The sequence below is a fragment of the Trametes versicolor genome (assembly GCF_000271585.1).
Source record: "Trametes versicolor FP-101664 SS1 unplaced genomic scaffold TRAVEscaffold_1, whole genome shotgun sequence".
Taxonomy (NCBI): domain Eukaryota; kingdom Fungi; phylum Basidiomycota; class Agaricomycetes; order Polyporales; family Polyporaceae; genus Trametes; species Trametes versicolor.
In genome coordinates, this window is record NW_007360321.1 from 4,790,238 (window position 1) to 4,809,466 (window position 19,229).

At 56.3% G+C, this 19,229-nt stretch overlaps 4 protein-coding genes across 4 annotated transcripts; 1 reads left to right on the forward strand and 3 right to left on the reverse strand.

The window, feature by feature from the left end:
* Window positions 1-460: 460 nt before the first annotated feature.
* Window positions 461-7,307, reverse strand: TRAVEDRAFT_68814 (uncharacterized protein). The gene is made up of 22 exons (XM_008035188.1): window positions 7,227-7,307; window positions 6,597-6,978; window positions 6,437-6,528; window positions 6,133-6,366; window positions 5,818-6,081; window positions 5,652-5,757; window positions 5,321-5,588; window positions 5,048-5,264; window positions 4,698-4,989; window positions 4,280-4,638; window positions 3,599-4,225; window positions 3,373-3,534; window positions 2,581-3,318; window positions 2,503-2,525; window positions 1,925-2,034; window positions 1,725-1,858; window positions 1,546-1,653; window positions 1,406-1,489; window positions 1,213-1,347; window positions 1,038-1,148; window positions 817-971; window positions 461-758 (listed from the first exon to the last, which is right to left on the reverse strand). The coding sequence occupies exons 2-22, from the start codon at window positions 6,805-6,807 to the stop codon at window positions 542-544; spliced, it is 4,647 nt and encodes a 1,548-aa protein (XP_008033379.1). The 5' UTR covers window positions 6,808-6,978; window positions 7,227-7,307; the 3' UTR covers window positions 461-541.
* Window positions 7,308-9,166: 1,859 nt separating this feature from the next.
* Window positions 9,167-10,060, forward strand: TRAVEDRAFT_86866 (HET-domain-containing protein; the record flags this gene model as incomplete). Its single annotated transcript, XM_008035189.1, has 2 exons — window positions 9,167-9,332; window positions 9,378-10,060. Coding segments are annotated over 2 exons (849 nt in total), but the record flags the coding sequence as incomplete, so codon positions are not given.
* A 2,113-nt stretch (window positions 10,061-12,173) lies between these two features.
* Window positions 12,174-14,224, reverse strand: TRAVEDRAFT_42684 (uncharacterized protein; the record flags this gene model as incomplete). The annotated part of the gene is made up of 4 exons (XM_008034108.1): window positions 12,174-13,913; window positions 13,972-13,981; window positions 14,048-14,151; window positions 14,216-14,224. 4 exons carry the CDS (start codon window positions 14,222-14,224, stop codon window positions 12,174-12,176), a joined length of 1,863 nt encoding a protein of 620 aa, XP_008032299.1.
* A 789-nt stretch (window positions 14,225-15,013) lies between these two features.
* TRAVEDRAFT_110958 (P-loop containing nucleoside triphosphate hydrolase protein) lies at window positions 15,014-17,816 on the reverse strand (the record flags this gene model as incomplete). The annotated part of the gene is made up of 12 exons (XM_008035190.1): window positions 15,014-15,122; window positions 15,176-15,272; window positions 15,352-15,452; window positions 15,512-15,795; window positions 15,869-16,048; window positions 16,101-16,185; window positions 16,237-16,499; window positions 16,559-16,689; window positions 16,788-16,835; window positions 16,944-17,385; window positions 17,441-17,465; window positions 17,521-17,816. The coding sequence occupies 12 exons, from the start codon at window positions 17,814-17,816 to the stop codon at window positions 15,014-15,016; spliced, it is 2,061 nt and encodes a 686-aa protein (XP_008033381.1).
* Between the last annotated feature and the right edge of the window lie 1,413 nt (window positions 17,817-19,229).

Sequence of the window (19,229 nt, forward strand, 5' to 3'; positions counted from 1 at the left end):
TCGCCCACCGGGCTCAAGTTGCACCGCCTGCCGTCGTGAACCACGCTCCATATATCTTGTCTTCATACACCGAAGGTCAGTCCACCCCACGAAGGCTCTTCTTTCTTCTCATATCACTCATTGCTCACTTGAGCCTACACCACCGGCTGACGCCGATACGGCTTCCATATCCAAGCAGGCGCTCGATCCGGTACCTGCTCCAGTATTGGATCGATACTGAGGCAGATATTGAATCTGCCTGTCCTTAGACGATACCGGATCAGTATTACCGTCCACTTAGTGGTTCGAGCCCCGGTCGTGTACTAGATATATATCCAGTCATTACTGATTTGATACTGAATGTCCAATATGGCTGGGTGCATACCGCGGCCTGCTCGCTGCTGGTCCCCTTGGCCCTGGGCGTTCCGGCTCACTCGGGCGCAATCATATATGCGCGCGGTGCGCACATTCCGGATGATGGAGAAGACATCATTGTTGATAGGCCACGACAAGTTACATATAACACATGTACGTAGATACTCGCTGGTGCAGCCCCGTAACTTCACTCTCTGCCTTCCGAGCCCATATGTACGGAAGGGGAACGTTCGCGCGCACCCGCGGCGGGGACAGAGATGTCGTCAGCCAAGAACGTACCTACGACTTTCTCAGTCGCATATTGGAGCTCCGTCAACCCTTCGTTCTCGTAAACCACGCGAATATGGCCGCCGGATTTGAGAGGGAAGCCGCTGATGTCGGTCTCGAGGAAGTGAGCGATGATCCTGCATATTTATCACATGAGCTATAGGAAGGATGCGTGTCTTCGAAAGAAGGGCTTACAGTGTTTCGTGCTTCTTACGAGCGGTGGCATCGTCGGGGCGAGGGTATTGCTCTTGGGCATTCTTCCGTGCATCGACGAGGCACTGGTCGATGTGCTTCCAAAAATCCCCGCGCTTCTTTGCCGGGATGCTGTCGTATTTGAGGGTGCACTGGCGCTGTGCCGATCACGGTATACGATCAGACGAGACCTGCGTATGGATGGCTGATAATCAGAAGCTTACCAAAAAGGCGAAACGTCCCCAGTGCTCCTTCTTCGGACGCATGTCGTTGTGCCGAAGGAGCGAATGAGTCAGCTCGTAGATGTCCTGTGAGTTCTTGATGCTGGTGTCGATCTGAACCCATGTGTTAGGTGTGAGTGTGCCTCTTTACAGAGTGACATAAGTGATGTTAGCGTACCTTCAACTTCATGGCCGATCGCTGGTTCGATAACTCGACGGCGATGGAGCTTTTGATCAGAGCCCAATCGGCCGGATCGCTCTTCTGTGCGTTCGGGACACCGAGGAGACGCTCTGCATGATCCTCGAGGTATCTCTGCCATCAGAAGCAAGACGGATTAGTGCCCGCGTGGCGGCGTCCACATGATACGCACTGTGAGCTGTGTAGTGAGCCCTTCGACATATGCGGGGAGGTTGGGCGCGAGAAGCGCAGCAGCAACTGCATGCCGCAGCCGAATCTGATCACAGGCGTGTCATGAGAACGTTACAAGGCTGATGCGAGCTTGCGACGTACGACGAAGTCCGGGTGGCGCACAAAGAGCCGGAGAAAGCGCTTCAGGATGTCGTTCTCGGTCCGCATCTTGTGGATCTTGATGTCGATGAGCATCATGACTGGCGATAACTGTCATATGTTATGCATAGGCACAGATGGGGGTGAGGTGAGCATGCAGGGTGATCTTGCCATTAACGCACCTCGCAAAATGCCATGAGCTCGTCATACTGGCTGCTTGAAAGGGCATACTTGCGGACTTTCTCCTGCACGTAGCTTTGATACTGGCTGCGAGAATGGTCGTTGAGAGAGAACCCGTTGTCGGCCTCGTGTTCTCCTGGATCCAAATCAGGAGTGAATTCCCATCGACCAGAGAGGGCATGCAAAGCCCGAGTGTGCGTACCCATCAATGAACTGAGCCTCGTGTTACCGGCCTCTTCATCGCCATCGAGATCCATTTCAGATTCGCGTGCGTCCGAAGAGACCGGGCCATCAAAGGGCGACATGTTGGCGCTGTTTCCGTCATCAGTAAACCTTGACACTGGTGTGTGGCCGCGTGAGATTGCTGGCGGCGTTTGTGGAGTCCCTTGCCCCTGGGCAAGACGGCTTTGTTTGGTCTGGAAGGCAGACAGAAGATCGCCGAGGCTGTTCATGGTGTGAAGGAAGCACAAAGACGACCACAAGAAAAAGGGAGGAGTCAAGGCCTCGAACGATTTGATTGTCCGACAGTTGTCCGACGCGTGACTTGGTACGTATGGTCCAATCAGAGTCGTGCTCACCTGAGCTCACCAGTTCAAAGTCAGGCTATGCGCGCATTGAATGACTGCGCGGCAGTCCATACAAATATGTAATCATCTTTGCTACACTGCTTTATATACAACTTAAACGAGTGGAATACAAATATTGAACTCAGTTTTCAAACTGCTTGCGGAAGAGAACCTCCCTCGCGGCGGTCGCCTGGGGATCTGCCTGTACACGTACTCGCCGCCGTTTCTGTACAGGTGCTGTCATCTCTGGAGGATCAGCGTTTCCGGCATGCGGTGGTGCAGATGCGCCTACTGCAGGCTCCAGCCTGTGCGTGACTGCAGCACCTGGGGCTCGCGATTCCGCAGGCGAAGGTTCAACGACTCCTGCGGAGCCGTCGACAACTTGCGGTACCTGCGCATCAAAGCCCCCGGAGTCTGCATCTAGTCCCCTCTTCGTGCCCGACTGTCTGCCGTGTGACTGAGCCAAAGCAGGGATCCCGCCAGGCGTTGTGCCGCCGCCCGTAGCGCCACTGGCTCGGGCTCCCTTCCTCTGCCGAGGGCCTCTAGGCGCCGCAAGAGGGCTCGCGACTGTAGCACTGGCCGTGTGGACTTCAGGTGGCAGGGCGGGGTCGTCAACAGACTCGGAGGTGTCAAGAGCGAGGCTTGCGCATAGCCCCAATGCATCCCCGACATCGCCGTTTGCGACACTGGCCTGGAGAGCAGACTCCGCGCTCTTGCGGACCAGGGCCTCCCGTGCGAGCTTCTTTTGAAGCTTGGTGTTGCGGAGAGACTCGGTGGCGCGTTTGTGGAGGGCGGGACAATCGTGGCAGGTTGTGGGGCGCGCATACAGAGACGCCGGCAGACATGCACGTAGACGAGATTGGTTGTGAAGGGCTGTGAGGTTGAGGACATAATGCACGGTGTCGGTGTGTTGTACAACTGTGCGCGTGCGTGTGCTTGCTTCTCGCTCCTGGCGAAGCTGCTGTGTACCTGATGCAGTGCAACCACCCGTGGTACAGTCATGCTGCACGTTCACCGCGCAGTCGAACATCTATGAATACTCGTAAGTATATAAACACTTGTTAAGCCATGTAAAATTACTCACCTCAGTGCGTAACACATGGACGTCTCCCGTGCGTTGTACCATAGGCATCTTGAGGTGCGGATGTATGTTGGGTTGAACAACAGACTCCCATACTACCACCCTTGATGGGATATCCCTCGGCGTTGTGGACTGGAGGATCTCCACAATTGAGGCGAACGTCTTCTGCAAAACAAAGACGTCTATCAGCCTCGCAGTAGTAGTATGCACGCGCTGCAAGATATCTTACTGTGACGGCGCCCGTGCTTGCAGGGATCTGCACAATCACCTCGGACCCTAGATACGCCATGTCCCCATTCTGAGTGACAAAGGACGCGGCGCGGTGCCACTGTCCTGGTAAATGTTCTAACGCAGGATTGAGACGAGCGGCGTCTGTGTGCGCCCAGGAGATGATGGGATGCTGTGGGAGAGGCTGGCCTGGACGGCGGGGAGGGAGAGGCAGAAGATTCATGTCGCCGGGAGTAGCGGACTTCTCAGGCGTCAGCCCAAGAAGCCGTGCATCGATAGCGTTGTCTCCGATGTGGCGCAGAACCCCGTCGCCTGCTCGTACCCAAGAACCCGTCACCTTGTCCTGCCAGAAACCTCCCGACGCCATATGGCGACAGCGATCCTGATTTGCAAATGTCCTCACAATGTCCCGGCTGGGAGCTTGGCGATTGCTGTGGATGGAACATAGCCGGAATATGTGATTGAAGGATTCGTATCGCTCTGTGGAGAAAAGCAGCGCGGGCCCAAAGCGCTCGATATGGTCCGGGAGATGGGCGAGGATGTGAAACTTGTTCTTTTCAGTCAGAAGCCCGGGACTGAGGGCGGCCGCAAAGTCAATGGTCTCCTGTATGACATCGCGGAGCTCCTTCTGTAAGCGGTGGATCAGAAATAGAATCAGCGCCACGAAGCGAAGTCGGCGCACCACGAAAACCTTGACATCGGCGATCTCGGTCTCCCAAAGTAGAACCGTCAGATGCCCAATGGATACCCACGCATTCTGCAGCGTCTCGTCGACCAGCCCGGAAATGGCAAATGCCATGACCTGGCTGATGGTCTTGAAGTGTTTGCCGATGAGTGCGCCCCGGTACCGGCACATGTAATCTGCCATGATGTTCGGTATCTTCAGTCCAAGGCGGGAGAGCGAGTTCAGACGAGCCTGGAACTCAGCGAAGCGCCCTTGCTTCTCGAGCACCCAGACCGTCTGGGCCCAGAAGTATTTCACTACGCCCAGCAGGTGCGTGTGAAGCGGCTCGACGGGCGTGTCTTTATGTACGTCAAGGCCTGTCAATGCAAGGTCATCGTGAGCGGGCATGTCACGACTGTCCTGGCTGAGCAGTTACCTTCCATCTCTAACAGGGGACTCCGTAGCGGCACATCAGTCTTCTTCATCAGCTCCTCATATAGCTCTTTGTTGACCAACTCCGGCGAAAGTGCCTTCCGCGCGGGGGTAGCCCGGCGCAGAATCTTGCCCTTTGCAATCAGCTGATTGAGGATGGGCATGGCGAACGAGTCCTTGACGCCACTCGTAGTGATCGCAGTTTTTAAGGGCTTCTCCCCCGCAGCGTGTGTTGCAGTAATGAGCTGGGACATAATGGCTTCCCTTGTTTCAGGGACTGTCCGTGGGCGCCCAGGCTATACGAACGCGAGAGGAATATCAATGTAGGATCGTTCATGCGGATAAGTTACGCACGACCATGAGAGAAGGGAAGCCTTCGTTCGAGGACTTGAAGGCCTGGTCGCCACCGACATGACACATACGGCAGAAATGGTTCCCTTGTAGTCCGATGTGGCTACATAGTTCTGCTTGCATAGGGTTATCGCCGGGCAGGAATAGAACCCAGGGGCGGATGAGGACATAGCGCTGCTTCATAGCGTCCCAGACTTTGAACGGCTTGGCGGCGCTCTTCCTGATGTGCGGATCAAGGTCAGAACGTCTTCGAGTGACACGGCGCGTGTGACTCACTTGATGTCCTCGCATACAGCACGGATAATTTCCATTGGAGATGCATGAGGAGAGGTGGCAACGAATCGGATATTACCATCCTTTTCGAGCTCAGCTCGTGGAAGCGCTGCGTTGGAAACGTAGCATGAGTAGTGGACGTTCCACTGTTTACTACTGTTGCCGGAGACGTCGTCGATGAATATGATTAGTGGTGGACATTCTACTTCCAATCCCTCTGCGAGGAGGCGGTCCGGGTGTGGCATTGACTTGGCGAAATGAGTGCTCTGTGCTAGAACATAGTAATACGCCAATGTCAGCTGCGAGCGAAGCTAACTATCACTGCCAGACTCACGCGCAAATATTTCTTTACCCTGCGCACGTTCCTTCACTTCGGGCCAGGGGATATCAAACCGAGCGCACGGGAGAATGCTCGGTTTGTCTGCAACAGCGAGCCCAACCTGCCCCACAAAGCACCTTGTTAAAAAGATGCATCACGGTGTGGAGAGAACCTGACTTACCGCGGAGTCCGTGGCGGCGTACCCCTTCGCCCAAAGAGCGCCTTCGAAATCGAAAAAGCGCGTCGGTATGAACCATGAACCATCCGTACAGTAGGCTAACTCGTTCACAAAGAAGTCCTTGCCCCGGATGCGTGTCATGGGTGTCAGAACCGCATCCGGGACATCAACAAGCCATTTCGAGGCGTTCCATGCTTCCTTCACGCGTTTGCCTGCAAATTCTGGATAGAGGTGCATCTGCCGGTGTTTAGCCGGGAGAGCGTAATCCTGTGGAAATGGGTCAGACTGCTACTGATGATGAGCATAGCTCAGACGTACCCGTGCAAGTGCTTGATATATTGTGTTCCTATAGAACACATTGCCGGAGGGTGCCTGAATCTTCTGGGTCGGGTCCCCGACACTGTCCAGGGCGTCGCCCTGAAACTTTTCAAGCCCATACAAGGTCGGGACATCCTTCGCACCCATCGCCTTCGCCCAGGCAAGAACTGCCTCCTTCTGCGAGCGTGAAAAGCGGATAGTGGGCGAGCTGAAGAGTATGTCGGTCTTCATCATCTGCGAGAGGCAACAGAAAATCAGTGGTCAACAAGCTAGTAGTGTGTGGACACGATCAACAAGCACATACCCCTTTGTTGGGGTACGGAAAGACGTCAGACGGCACCGTGGATGATCCAAACAGTATCTCGGAAGCTTCTTCGACGGTTGCTACGGGTCGTGCTATAGTAAACGAACACGAGTGATGAATATTCAGAGGAGAGAGCCCCAGTCGCAGATATGGTACTCACCAGGCGATGCAAGCTCATCATATTCAGGCTCCCAGCCCGAGTCCGACATCATAGAAGGCGGAGGTGGCCTCTCATCCTGCTCTACACTCATGACAGCTTCCAACAAGCCAGCCCCACTGAGAACGTCCTCGAGGGTGATCTCGGAAGTACCGTGCAAAGAAGGCATATCCGCGCTAGAGAAGTTGACCCCGCCGGAGAGCGCATGTTGCATGTCGAGAGGCAGATCGCGCACCTCCGTAGCGTGCTGCTCGGGCAGTCTAGTAGTAGGGTCATTCGTGGACAGCGGAGATGTTTCAAAGATGGAGTCGTCGAATGCTGGAGTAGAAAACCACGGGATCGAGTGCGTTGGTGTGGAGGGGTCAGGACAGTCTTCTACGTATGCCTGGTAACGCCGACGTGTCTCCGCCGGTACACCTCTCTGTTCTCCCTGGCTAACACGAAGTTGGGCTTGCGCGACGTTGTCTCTGTGTGTCTTTAGTTTTTCGTGGGCACGCAAGTTCCCCAGCTTGGTCCAAGCCGACCCTCCCTCGGGGGTATGGCATAGCGAGCACCGGCCCAGGCGGCCGTCAATTTCGAAATCTACCATTATTTGATTTCATTACCACTGCATAGAAACGAAGCTCAGCGTACCTTGGGGACGTGCAAGATCTGGCATGACAGACCAGGGACTGAGATGGTGGGCGGGACGAAGAGAGACAGCCGGGCGGGGTCCTGTGGCGCCACAAACCAGTTAGCCGCTGTGACCCCTATGCGCGGTGTTCACGGCATGACGGACAAGGTACTCGGACACAATGTAAGGTAAAGTTGCTCGCTATTGCAGGCAGCCAGAAGGGCGAACCAGTATTCTAAGTGACTAAGTTAAACGCGGCGCCGCTTGACACTCGGCCGCGATGTGCTGAGTTGCGGAACCGAGTCCTCTGCCTCACTGCTAGAGATGGTAATAACATCCTCACGGGTGCTACTACCCAGTCGCTTGACAGGAACGCTGAAAGGGAACGTGTAAACGGAAGCAAATCCAGCGGAATACAGTTACTCACAACTTTGGATCATGAGTACGGGACATGCCTGAAAGCGACGTGCGCGCCGTCGCTATCATAGTACGCGACCCCTTGGGCAGCGTAGATGGACCAGGTGCGGACGGAGAAGGGCTTGCGGGCTTGCTTTTGGTAGAGCGGCGCGGCTTCAGGGAGAATGCAGATGCCTTGGCAGACTGACGGCCACGGGCGGCGCGATTGGGCGGAGAAGCGTACGCACGCGAGAGAGCTGATGCATACACACCAGGAGAAGGAGAGGTGTCGGTAGGGGTAGAGGGAGACCCATACGCACGAGGAGCTGTGTATGTGTATGCGCGACGCGGCGTCATGATCTTCTGTGACTGCTCCGTGGGATCGAGGATCATTGGCTCTTCTGCGAGTGCTGCGCGTACCGACTCCAGATGACCCACGACCCCTGCATAGGCCGCCTCCATGCGCGCCAGCTCTTTCTCACATGCTGCCTGCATGCGGACCAGTTCCTCCCGCAGCTCCTCGTTCTCGTCCTGAGTTTGGTCGCAACACAACGCTATACCAGTGTAGCATCAGTGGGTTATACAGCTGTAATGCGTATGATATTTACTTTCAGCCAGGTCTGTGTACTCTGTCTGAGTAGACGCGTCGACGAGGTCACCGCGACCTGTACTGGAGTTGAGTAACCTCTACGGTGAGATCAGAGATCAGGAGACCGCTGACCTTCGAAAAGCGACGCATCGTGAGCGAACGAACTAGCCCACTGCGAGTCGGACGTCTGCGAATCGAGAGCTCCGCCGGGTTGAAACAGGGCGCTGTTACGCATGTCAGACAGAGCCAAACACCTATTATAAAATTCATACCTTGTACGCCGTGTGCCGATGTGCGCTGAGCGGGAAGGGCGCGACCTGTTTTCCAAGCCCTCCGGCTCCTCCATAAGTTGTGATGGCTCGTAAAAATCACTGTCGAGTTCTTGCGAGGCCATTATTGCAGCGGTGTGGAGGTCGAACGGCGCGAGGGCCGAGGACTTGAACAGACATTCTGCTGGCTCAGAAGTCACGAGGGCATGACCGAAGTCTGTGTATTGAGCTTGCTAGCAATCTGGCACCGCCCCAGGGGGTGAATGGTACTGGAGGGAGAGGTATGGATTGGATACTGAGGCAAGGCGGAATCGATACGAGCTCCGTTACTGATGGCGTAGCCCCTGGGAATATGGTCTCAATATGGAAACTTGTACATATCTAGTACTATCTGGGCATCTTTCTGATACCGACGGGGTCAGTATTTGCCCGATACATGGCTTCACCCGGTGGTGTAGACCATGTATCTTTACAATGAGGCGCAGCTAGCGCTTATGTCGTGTACAGATCTCGCAGTTGGCTGCGTGTTGTGATTTCCAGTCGTCATGAAGGGCTTGCTCTTATCCCCAAAGGTTTCGAGGTATCCGTGAAGGCCGGTAGTTGCCACATCGTCCGTAGTTGAAATCTGGTTCGTCAGTGTTGCAATGGTGCGCTGAGTATCGTCATTCGACTACTAATCGCTCGTGCTCTTCTGGTTTTACAGGCCATGCGTCTGCTAAACACGAGAACAGGCGACTTCCAGTGGATCGAGAACCCGGAGCAGATCTCGTACGCAATCCTCTCGCACACCTGGTCGCCCAACGGTGAACAAACATACGCAGAGCTCCTCGCTATCCAAGCTGAAGTCCGCTCCGCGCGGGAGAGCTGCGCGCGTTCGGGCTCACCGCCGCTTTCAGAGAACGAAGTACTCTTGCGAGCCTGCCCCAAGATCAGGTACGCATGCACGTACGCCCTCTCACAAGGCATGGAACGCCTCTGGATCGACTCCGCCTGCATCGACAAGACGAACAGCGTCGAGCTCTCTGAGGCGATCAATTCCATGTACAAGTGGTACGGCTACGCCGCTATCTGCTACGCTTTCCTGGAGGACGTCAATGCCAATGACGACCCGCTTGCGCCCGATTCGCAATTTCGTTCCAGTCGGTGGTTCACGCGCGGCTGGACTTTACAGGAACTCATCGCACCCAGGGCGATGTTGTTTTGCTCGGCGCAATGGGAGATGATTGGCGGCAAGGACAGCTTGGCGGAGCTCATCGAGGACATCACGGGAATAGACGCAACCATCCTCGTCCACGCGCAACCTCTCGCGTCTATCAGCGTCGCCCGCCGCATGTTCTGGGCGTCGAAGCGCGTCACCACGCGCAAGGAGGACGAGGCGTACTCCCTCATGGGCATCTTTGGTGTCAACATGGCGACCATCTATGGCGAAGGACGGCTCGCCTTCGTGCGTTTGCAGGAGGAAATTCTTAAGGAGATTCCTGACCAGAGTCTCTTTGCCTGGGAGAACAGCGGCGGGGTTTGGATTACCGACTTCGATCAGGAGGAGAGTGGGCATCCGCGAACGCTGTTAGCAGCCTCCCCGGCGGATTTCGCGTGTTCGTCCAACGTCCGGTCGATCACCAAAAAACAATTCAGCAACATGTTCTTGCCGAAGGGCGTCGAGCTCCCCCCAGAGAGCTATCTTGTCACCCCCTACGGCATCCGCGCCACTTTCCCCATTCTTCCCATCGGTGGCGAGATCAAGTTGGCGCTGCTTTCGTGCATTAACAAGGATAATCAAGTCGTTGCGCTCGTTCTACGGCCCGGAGACGACGCCAATGCCGACGCGTACTCCGTTGGGGCCATACTTCAAAACCACACCGACACCATGTGTTACTGGGGCTGCACTGAGGACCCTACCGCAAAAAGACCGTCCGGTGCATGGCGCCCGTTCTGGCATCCTATGCACCCAGGGGTGTGCTCCGAACAAAGCGATGGAGATGGTCCTGAGTTCAATCGTGTGGTCTGCCTCGCGCGGGAGATGGTTTGGACGACAGTCAACGCGTTCATTCATTGGAATCGCCTAGATAATCTGTTGACATACGTGGAACGCGCTGAACTGTGTATCGCGCACAAGCCAGGGCTCGCGTCTTTCCACGGAACGGCCCGTGGACGGGATCCTGGAGCGGGCCCTTCGGACGATCACCGTGCTCGCGCGTTTTGGCTCAACATACCTGCCCGTTGTCGATCGCATCTAGCCAGCGTGGGGTATACCCTTTCCATGTCCTCTGGCCCTACCACGACCTCCACCGTTGACGAGCGCTCGGAGCCTCTTGAGCGCCATTTCCCCGCTGGCCTTCGCTTACCTCCTTGGGTTCACACTATTCGAATCGACCCACCCCTGGCGAGCGACCGGCAAGCAGTGGTCATCAGCGTCAGGCCTTCGCATTGCCTCTGCACGTCTCATGGAGATCTGTGGGCCATCTCAGCTCGCGTGTCTACATCAACCGAACAGGTACTCGAGGTCGACCACACCCATATGGAGGATCACACGGAGCTCTCTTCATCCGCAAGCTGCGATGATCCCTGTGAGGATCCCTATGAGCACGTCGGGTCATGGAACACGAGCCAGACACTCCCGAACCGGTGGCAGCGCTTTCTCCTTCCTGCTCGTACTAGTGTCGCGGAGGGCTCGTCTCAGGGCGAGATTAGTGTCCCGGTCCCAGAGATGGTCACGCCGTTGCTGGTGACGTTCATTCGCGACTTCGTGGGGGACGCCAAATATCCTGCCGTCTTTTCTCTCTTCCTCGAGATCTTTCCCTCAATGCCACGCTCTGCATTCAGATCGCCGAATGTTTCCCGCCTAGAGTCGCGTCAGGAACTTGGGGAGGCAGCGGTGGATGCGGCGGCGGTGGACGAGGCGGTGGTGGGAGCTGATGCAGAAACCGATGGGCCCGGTTCTGCTAGCTCGGGCGCACAGGGCGGCGCGAACGGAGAGGAAGGCAGCACTCGCTCGAGGGGCGTGTTCCAGGCGGGCCCGAAAGGATTTAGGAAGCTGCGCATTTTTAGGAAGCGTTCGTAGGGTTGACACTGTCCATAGTATGTTCGTTCTGTACTTCAAGGGACAGATCGGGCTTCCTTAACCTCGAATCTACATCATATATCTACGAGACTCAGCAGGTGGTAGAAGTCACGAACAAGAAGACTGCGCCAAGTTACTATTATTTACCCCTTTGTATCGGGTGTTTCAGTGGTAAGTGCAGATGATTTTCGCCGGAGTCGGAGTCCGGACGACAAGACCAACATGCCATCCTCCATTCTGCATTCTTCCTTCGCTGTAATTTTACGAGTCTATGACGTCGCTGAGTAGCGAGCTATGAAGTGAAGATAGAGAGCCTACTTTGTGGATACGGCGAGAGGTCAAGTCGCTCGAGGGGGGCCCATATTTACTGAACCAGCAGAGAAGCATCATCCACTGGCATGCTGGGGTATAATTCCCGGAAGGACGTTATGCAGGGGCCCACGAGGTCTACAATGTCGCCGCGCGGTCCGGCTCCCTCCATAGCCTCCGTGTCCTTGCTCGGGCTGCCGGCAAGCCTACGCGCAAACACGACCTCCTGAGGGCTCGGGGAGAGCAACTTCAAGACAACAATGTATATATTGAGGCGCAATATGATATCCGGGGAGCAAATTACATGGTATGACCGTATCCATTCTCAGCGAGAGCAGCAGTACTAATAAACCCACCTCAGCTTGAATGAGTCTTCAAGTCCCGGATTCCATGGGAGACGGTACTGCGGCTGATCTTCAGGCGCCAGTCCCCAGTATTCCTCCGCTCCATCAGCGTTCCACATATCCCGCATCTCGAATAGACATAACTTCGACTCCTTTCCGTCCACCACTTCGACTGCAGCGACGTGTTCCCGGTATGGGGCGAGTGCGCTCTCGAAGTCCTCCAGCGTCTCCATGCGATCAGTGGGCGATTCACAGTGAAGCTGCAATGCGAGGCGATGAAGCGGCGCGCCCATGCGTGAGCGACTCCTCGCCATTTTCAACGCGGTGTCAGGTCCGAGCTTCCCTGGTGTACCGGAAAGACGGAAGTGGCCGGGATTGTCGCTCAGAATCTTGACCGATAGGACCTGGAGCACCGGGCAACAGGCAGACTCTTCTGCAGCCAGGGTGGCATAGAGACGTTCTAGGAGACACTGGCAGGTGCTCTCGCTGTGCATTTGTGAGCCCGGATTGATGCGTACCGCCAGCTCGACCAGGTTCAGTAAGAGGGGTAGCAGCTTGGGAAGGAGAGCCGGGTCTAGGACGCAGATGTGAAGTGTCCTGATGGAGGCGAGCGACAACATGGCACCGAGAGTCGTCACCCACGTCGTCCAGTGGTCTTCCGAGTTCGGGGGATGGACGTTATAGGCTACCACAAAGCTCTTCGCCCGTATCCACAACCCGGACCGCGTACCTTGAGCCACTACCTGCAGGTGATTCTCGTCTGTCACCACCTCCAGGTGATCAAAGCTTTCGACGAGGCCCTGCGAAGGGATAGGACAGGTACGAAGATCATCGATTAGGTCATCCTCAACGCGTTGCAGACCGTCCAGGCGCACCAAGGCGTCTTCTGGGAGCTCAAGCGACTCAAGGAAGCGCAGTGCGGCGCCTACATCGCTGTCGAGGCATGTGAGTGCGCGGAGCGACCGAAGGGTGACTGGTGGAGAGACGGAGGCAAAAAAGGATCTCATCTGGAGCCTCGAGAGGTGTAGGTACTGCAGAACTGGAGTGTTGGAGAGGAGATCCATCAGGTCTTGCATCGCTCCCTCGCTCGAAGCCCGCTCGTGGAAAGGCGAGAGGTAGAGATGCGTCAGGGAGGGGAATGAGGTACCGAAGATCGTAGAGCAGAATGGCTGGAGCGCGAGGGCCTTCAAGTGAGAGACGACGCACAGGTGTGTAACCCCTTCATGCTCATCGTCTCCTAGATAATCACAGTCTGCGGCAACGGTGAGGCATTCGAGGGAGTGCGGGAAATCCGGGCTACAATGTCCCCAGGGTGGGCCTTCTACGCAATCAAATCGCCGAACACGATGGCCGTGTTGCTGTAGTAAGCGGTCTACGCGCTCGTTAGGCATTCCAGGGAACATGTGCAGCCGCAGTGGCATCGTGCCAGAGCGAGTCAAGTACGCTTCTAGCGTCGCCTCGTGGCGATTGTCGACGTGCGTCCAAAGAGTCGGAGTTTGCAGCGCAATGGCGCGCCACCGGCTGCCCACTTGGGAGAGAGCCAGTAACGCCCACATTTCTGGAATGCGCTCGGTCGCCGCCTTCTGGCTTTTGACGGTGCGGTCGCTATCCGGCTGGACCACGTATTCGAAGATGTAGCTGAATATTTCGGGCGGGAGCCTGTCGATGGGGGCGAACCTATTGCGGTGGCGTCTGAGGCCCACACACACTTCCGTGAGGATATAGTCCGAGTCCTCCATCTGAAAGGGGTTGTGAGTGACAGGCGAGGGTAATGAATGTGGGAACATCTGTACGCACGTCTTCACACCTAGTACGAATACCATATCATTAAATATTCCGGGGTCTTCAAAGGTAGACAAAGAATTTCGCGTACCACTCAACGTGCATCTCACGATGCAGGGCATCTGGCAGCATCGCGACCAGTTCGTTGAAGGAAGGCGGTTCGGGATATGCGGCTGCACCCATATACGATGATGTCTGCTCCCATAGTCCAATCAGTTCGTGAACGTCATTTCAGTACGCCACCCTAGTGACTACATACCTGCCCCATCTTCGATAAGCTTCTTCAAGGTACTTGGAACTCGCAGGACGTTTAGTAACCAGAGAGTAGTACTGGCAACCGAAGCGACCTCTTATATATGTATTTCGGATATGCTTTGGTGCCAAAGACCCTTGGGCGACGACTCAAAGCCGTTGGGATGATTTCCCGTGAACGTGGCTCAAGCAGCACGCCTGTGCGTGTCTGGTCAGTTGGATTATATCTATGTCAATGATCCCTTTCAGAGTACTCCGACACAACCGCCCCGTGCGAGATAGAGTGGCGTAGTAGACCTGAGCGCCGGGTTTTGCAAGACATAGCACGAGCCGGCGTGACGAAAATGCGCCCTGCAAACGTATCAATCTATATCCTTGTATCATCAGATGCAAATTCTACGGCGCGGAGAAGACTTACAATATCGTGTCCTTGTCTGACACAGGCGGATGGAATACCGAAATAACATCAGGGCTGAGGTCGCATCGCCGGTGCCGGTCAGTGTAAAAGACGCCCGCACCCGACTCTGCCATGGCGTCCAGGAAATCACCGAGGCCCGCGCTGCTAAGTAGGGGTCTCAGGCGCGAGGCGCGAGACGATGCCTCGATTCAGTACAGGCAGGCGACAAAGTTTTCATATTGCGATAGCAAGACTAGATGTACATACAGACACGTCTAGGAGACGATTGTACCGTCTACTTGGAGCGGCGGGCAAGGTTCGGGAGCGTTATAGATCAGTGAAATGTCCGCACTCCATCAGGTGGGGAAAGGAGCAGATTGATGTTCCACGAGGGCAACGATACCCAGTTCAGAGGAAAGCTTGCGCTTGGAGCTTCCAGATGTTCGCATATCCTCCGTCTTGTTTGAGCAGCTCTTCGTGCGTTCCGGCCTCGACAACGACGGAGTCGTTCATGTACCTAATCACCAGTCAGTAACGCACTCACGCAAGCACCCGGGGACGAACACTCACAGAATCAAATCGGCGTGGCGCGTAAGGTTTCCGAAACGGTGCGAAGAGAAGAGCATCGTCTTGCTCCCACGGAGCTCCCGAAGGCGGTCAAAGAGGTCTGCGCCACCATGGTCGCGTTAGCACGGTGGGAGCGAAGCCCGCGTCGTGACCGGAGAAGCCCAGTATAATCCACTCACCGTGTTCCGCCACGGGGTCAAGTGACGCACTAGGCTCGTCGAAGAGCAGAAGGCCCACCCTCGCGTCTTCCGGCACCACAGACCGCATGAACGACCGTGCGCTGGATTAAGCCACTAATCAACATATACGTCTCGCGATGCTGCCGACACGGCCACTCACACTGCGAGCCTCTGCAGCTGACCGCCGCTCAGTGTAGACGAGTCGGTCGCCTTCATACCTCCGGCGTCGCGCAGCGCGCCATAGTCGACCTTGCGCCCGAAGAGCGTCGTCGTCCCCTCAGGCAGCCCGGCGTAAAGATCCTTCACCGGGCGGTCCAGATACGTGTCGAGCCCGTCCGGCAGCTTCTCGATGAACGCCTCCGCGCCCCCCAGGCGCGCTGCGCGCCGCACGTGTTCGTCGTCCCCTGCTGCGGACGGGTCTCCGATGGCGATGTTATCGCGGATCTGTGTAGGGCGTGGGGTGAGCCTGCGGTGCTGGTGCTGCGGTGGGGCGTTAGGTGGGGCAGACTGCACGCACCGAGAGGGGGAAGTGCGTGTAGTCCTGGAAGAGGACGGAGATGGCCTGGCGGAGATCTCGGAGGCGCAGCGTGCGGATGTCGTGGCCGTCGAGGAGGATCTGCCCCTCGTCGGGGTCGTGCAGGCGGACGATCAGCTTGAGCGCCGTGCTCTTTCCTGAACCGTTCGCGCCGACGATCACCTGAAAATGGTGCAGACTTAGCAGGGCCTCGATGTTGGGAGTTCGGACGCACACAGAGCTGTCCGGGGAGGATGCTGAACGACACATTGCGTAGCGCGTAGTTCTCCGTGCCCGGGTACTTGAACGAGACATTTCTACTCGTGTGTCAGCGATACCGTAATGACAGTGCTCCAAGGCGACATACTCACCTAAACTCAAGTGCTACCCCGGAACGAATCTGAGCAGCGTCCTCGGGGAAGGGGACGGTACCGTCTGGGACTTTGTTGGGGACACTGGCGACCTCATACAGCTTACGCACCTCGCCGATCTGAGCGGCAAAAGTTCGCGTCGAGTGCATCAGCTCTAACATACAGAAAGCGAACGTGTTTGTTGACTCCTGCACCATCTGCAGGGACGCGAGCGACACGGGCATGCTTGCGGGGTGTTGCACCGCCCGGAGCGTGAAGAACATCTGCAGGGTGCCCATGACAGGTCAGATGCGAGCAGTATGGGCGTGGCTGGGCCCGTTACCTGCGGAAGCTCGCGTAGAGGATATTCAAGCAGGGCCCAAAAACTAAAACGGTCCTTAATCCGGCCGTAGATCTGCCACTGTTCGAAGGCGCTGTCGCTGTCGCCGACGCGTCGAGAAGCGTTCTCGAATTCTGTGGCCCACTTGGATCAGTCGCAGTGCGAGGAGGCGGTGAGGAAGTAGTCATCGAGTACCAGATACTGCGTATTCGCCTAGGTTGCCCGCAACGACTTCCTGGCGATGCGCGGCCCCTTCTATGGCGCGCTTCCAGCCGCGAAGCTTGAGGTAGTCTCTGTCAGTCGTAGTGGCCGCCCAAGCTGCCGCGTAGATTGCTTATGAGCAGAAGATCCCATATGGATAATATGCAGTGATACTGACCTTGTGGACGCCCGCTTATCAACCCGGTACTAGAGAGCCACTGTATGGTTTGAGAAGACATCGTGAGCCCAGCGAGCATGTACCCGTCCTTTTGCCCGCCGAGCGTCTGAGCAAGCACCGCGACCTGGGCTGTGGCCTGCGTCGCCGCGCGCACGAAGCCGGACAGCATCTCGATGGTGCGCCAGACGCCGGGAGGCATGTAGGGAGACGTCGTGATGTCGTCGAGCTGCCGCTGTACCGAGGACAGCTGGTACGTCGGCACATCGAGGCGTGCGCGGGCACGGAAGATGTGCGCGTCGGACCATTGTCTGATCCGCCACACGAGGCTGGAGCGGATGCGGTCTCGCAGGAACTTGATGAGATGCGTTGCGATCGTGCAGGCGATGCGCCCGGCGCAGATGTGCATGAGGTGATCCTTGTCTACCGTGCGCGTGTCAATTGCGATTTGCATCTAGATTCGAGTGAGTTAGGTCTCGGGCGGGGATGAGGAATGAACTGATTCGTACTATATGCAGAAGCTGTCCTTGGTACCTGTAGTCCGCACACGCTGTCACGACGATGCTCAGTGGAGTAATAAAGATCATACCATAGAGAGAAGGCTGGCATGAACGCCTGGCCAAGTTCTGCGGCGAAGAACACCACCAATAGGAAGGCGCAGTATGGAAGGGCGAGGACATCCCTGAACATCCGCCACACAAAGGGCATGCATTTGACGATCTCTGCCTGTTGTTCGAGTACTGCCAAGCCCGGTAAAACCGACGTTGAGGACACCCTTTCCTCATACACATCCCATACGCCGTATCGAGTATGTTTAACGCTCTTTTTGTCGTTGATGTTGAATTCCCCCTTGCGGGCCAAGCTCGGAGGTCCCCAGCGTCGCATCGTGAAGGAGACAGAAACGGGGGGACGAGCGGATGGCAGTCTGCAGTCCACCGACTGGGTACTTATATAGAGTACGAGCTTGAGTCATGCCTGTGTGCGGAGCCGGGCCGACAAGGCTGGTCAGCGCCAGCCTGTCCGAGCGTGTCGACTGCGCCTTGATCAGACTCATACCACGGTCTTTGAATTCAAGCGGAATTCGTACCAGATTGCGGTAGGAACGCACTTGGACATGAGGCCTGAGGTATACATGCCTGCGCCGCAGTGCGCATTCGGTGGCGCACGTGCTAGACGCTGGGAGCGAAAGAAGCGGGCGGCAAACTGCAGAGGGAGAAATACCTTGTAAAGGCGGGAGACTGTCCGCGGGCATGGCAAAGGGAGTGGCTTAGCGTAGTTACTAGCGGGTGGCTTTAGTAGCTACCCTTTGTCCCGAAACCTCCGTGAAGGAGGCGTTGGAGATGCGAGGTGCTCACCGTCGTCGCAGAAGACACTAAGGGTGGGCTCTCCGCACCATTCCGCCTACTGCTCACTGTGATGAGCCGGTGATCGACAGAGGTGTGCTGACGTCGAACACGGCATCTGCATAACATAAAGCGAGTCATATCAGCGTCAACAGACGAGAGTGAACGATGCACACAGCCTACCGGTCGGCGAGGAAACACAACTCGGAAGGAGTATGTGCTCCTAAGGGAAAGGTGGCTCGAGATGAGCAAGGGTTCTCTAGCCTGATTTGAGACCAGCAGACGAAGCTGAAGGACGGACAAAAGCGAGACGCGCCAGGGCGGTCCACTCAGACTAGCACTGCGCAGGACGGGGCCCTAGTGTTCGAGTATCCGCAAAAGGTACGTCGAAGGGGGCAGGAGTTCGGGGCAGGAGAGTTCGAATAGAGAGGAAGCTCTCCAACCGCGAGAGTCCCGCGAGAGAGTGAAAGCATCGGGATCGTTTTGTGAGCCTCAAGCTGCCTCAAGCTCACATTAGGCGAGCTTGCCTACGAGCCTGGGACCGCGGTGCCATGGGTCGGCAAACTACTGATAATGCTTAATAGGTCTCTGTATAGCTCGTGGCGAGGATGGCGAGGGTGGGGACGTACCGAGTCCTGAACGTGAAGCAGGCCGCACCGATAACAGTACTTGGTTCCGCCAGTAAGAGTTCCACCAAGTTGTGCACGATGTAAGGAGTATGAGAACTGATTTGACGGTAGAACCAAGAGTAACATGCCGTCGAAAGAACGACCAGCTGCAGAACTGGGATTCTGGTTTATGAAGCTATGCAACCACGAGGACTCACTTCAGTTCGACTCCAGTTCCATGTAAACGATGCCTCACAATCCCTTACGTCGAGCGTGCATGAGATCTTAAACGCGCTGATTGTGCCGTTCTATGAGTAGCTTAGAGTAACCCAGGGCTCAAATTGTCT

Bases quoted from the DNA above. Each gene is read 5' to 3' on its own strand.
- TRAVEDRAFT_68814 (XM_008035188.1), bottom strand. From the start codon at position 6,807: ATGCAACATGCGCTCTCCGGCGGGGTCAACTTCTCTAGCGCGGATATG. The intron at 3,319-3,372 runs GTGAGTAATTTT...GAGTATTCATAG, and splicing joins TCCATGTGTTACGCACTGAG to ATGTTCGACTGCGCGGTGAA. The intron at 1,490-1,545 runs GTACGTCGCAAG...GCCTGTGATCAG, and splicing joins TGCGCCACCCGGACTTCGTC to ATTCGGCTGCGGCATGCAGT.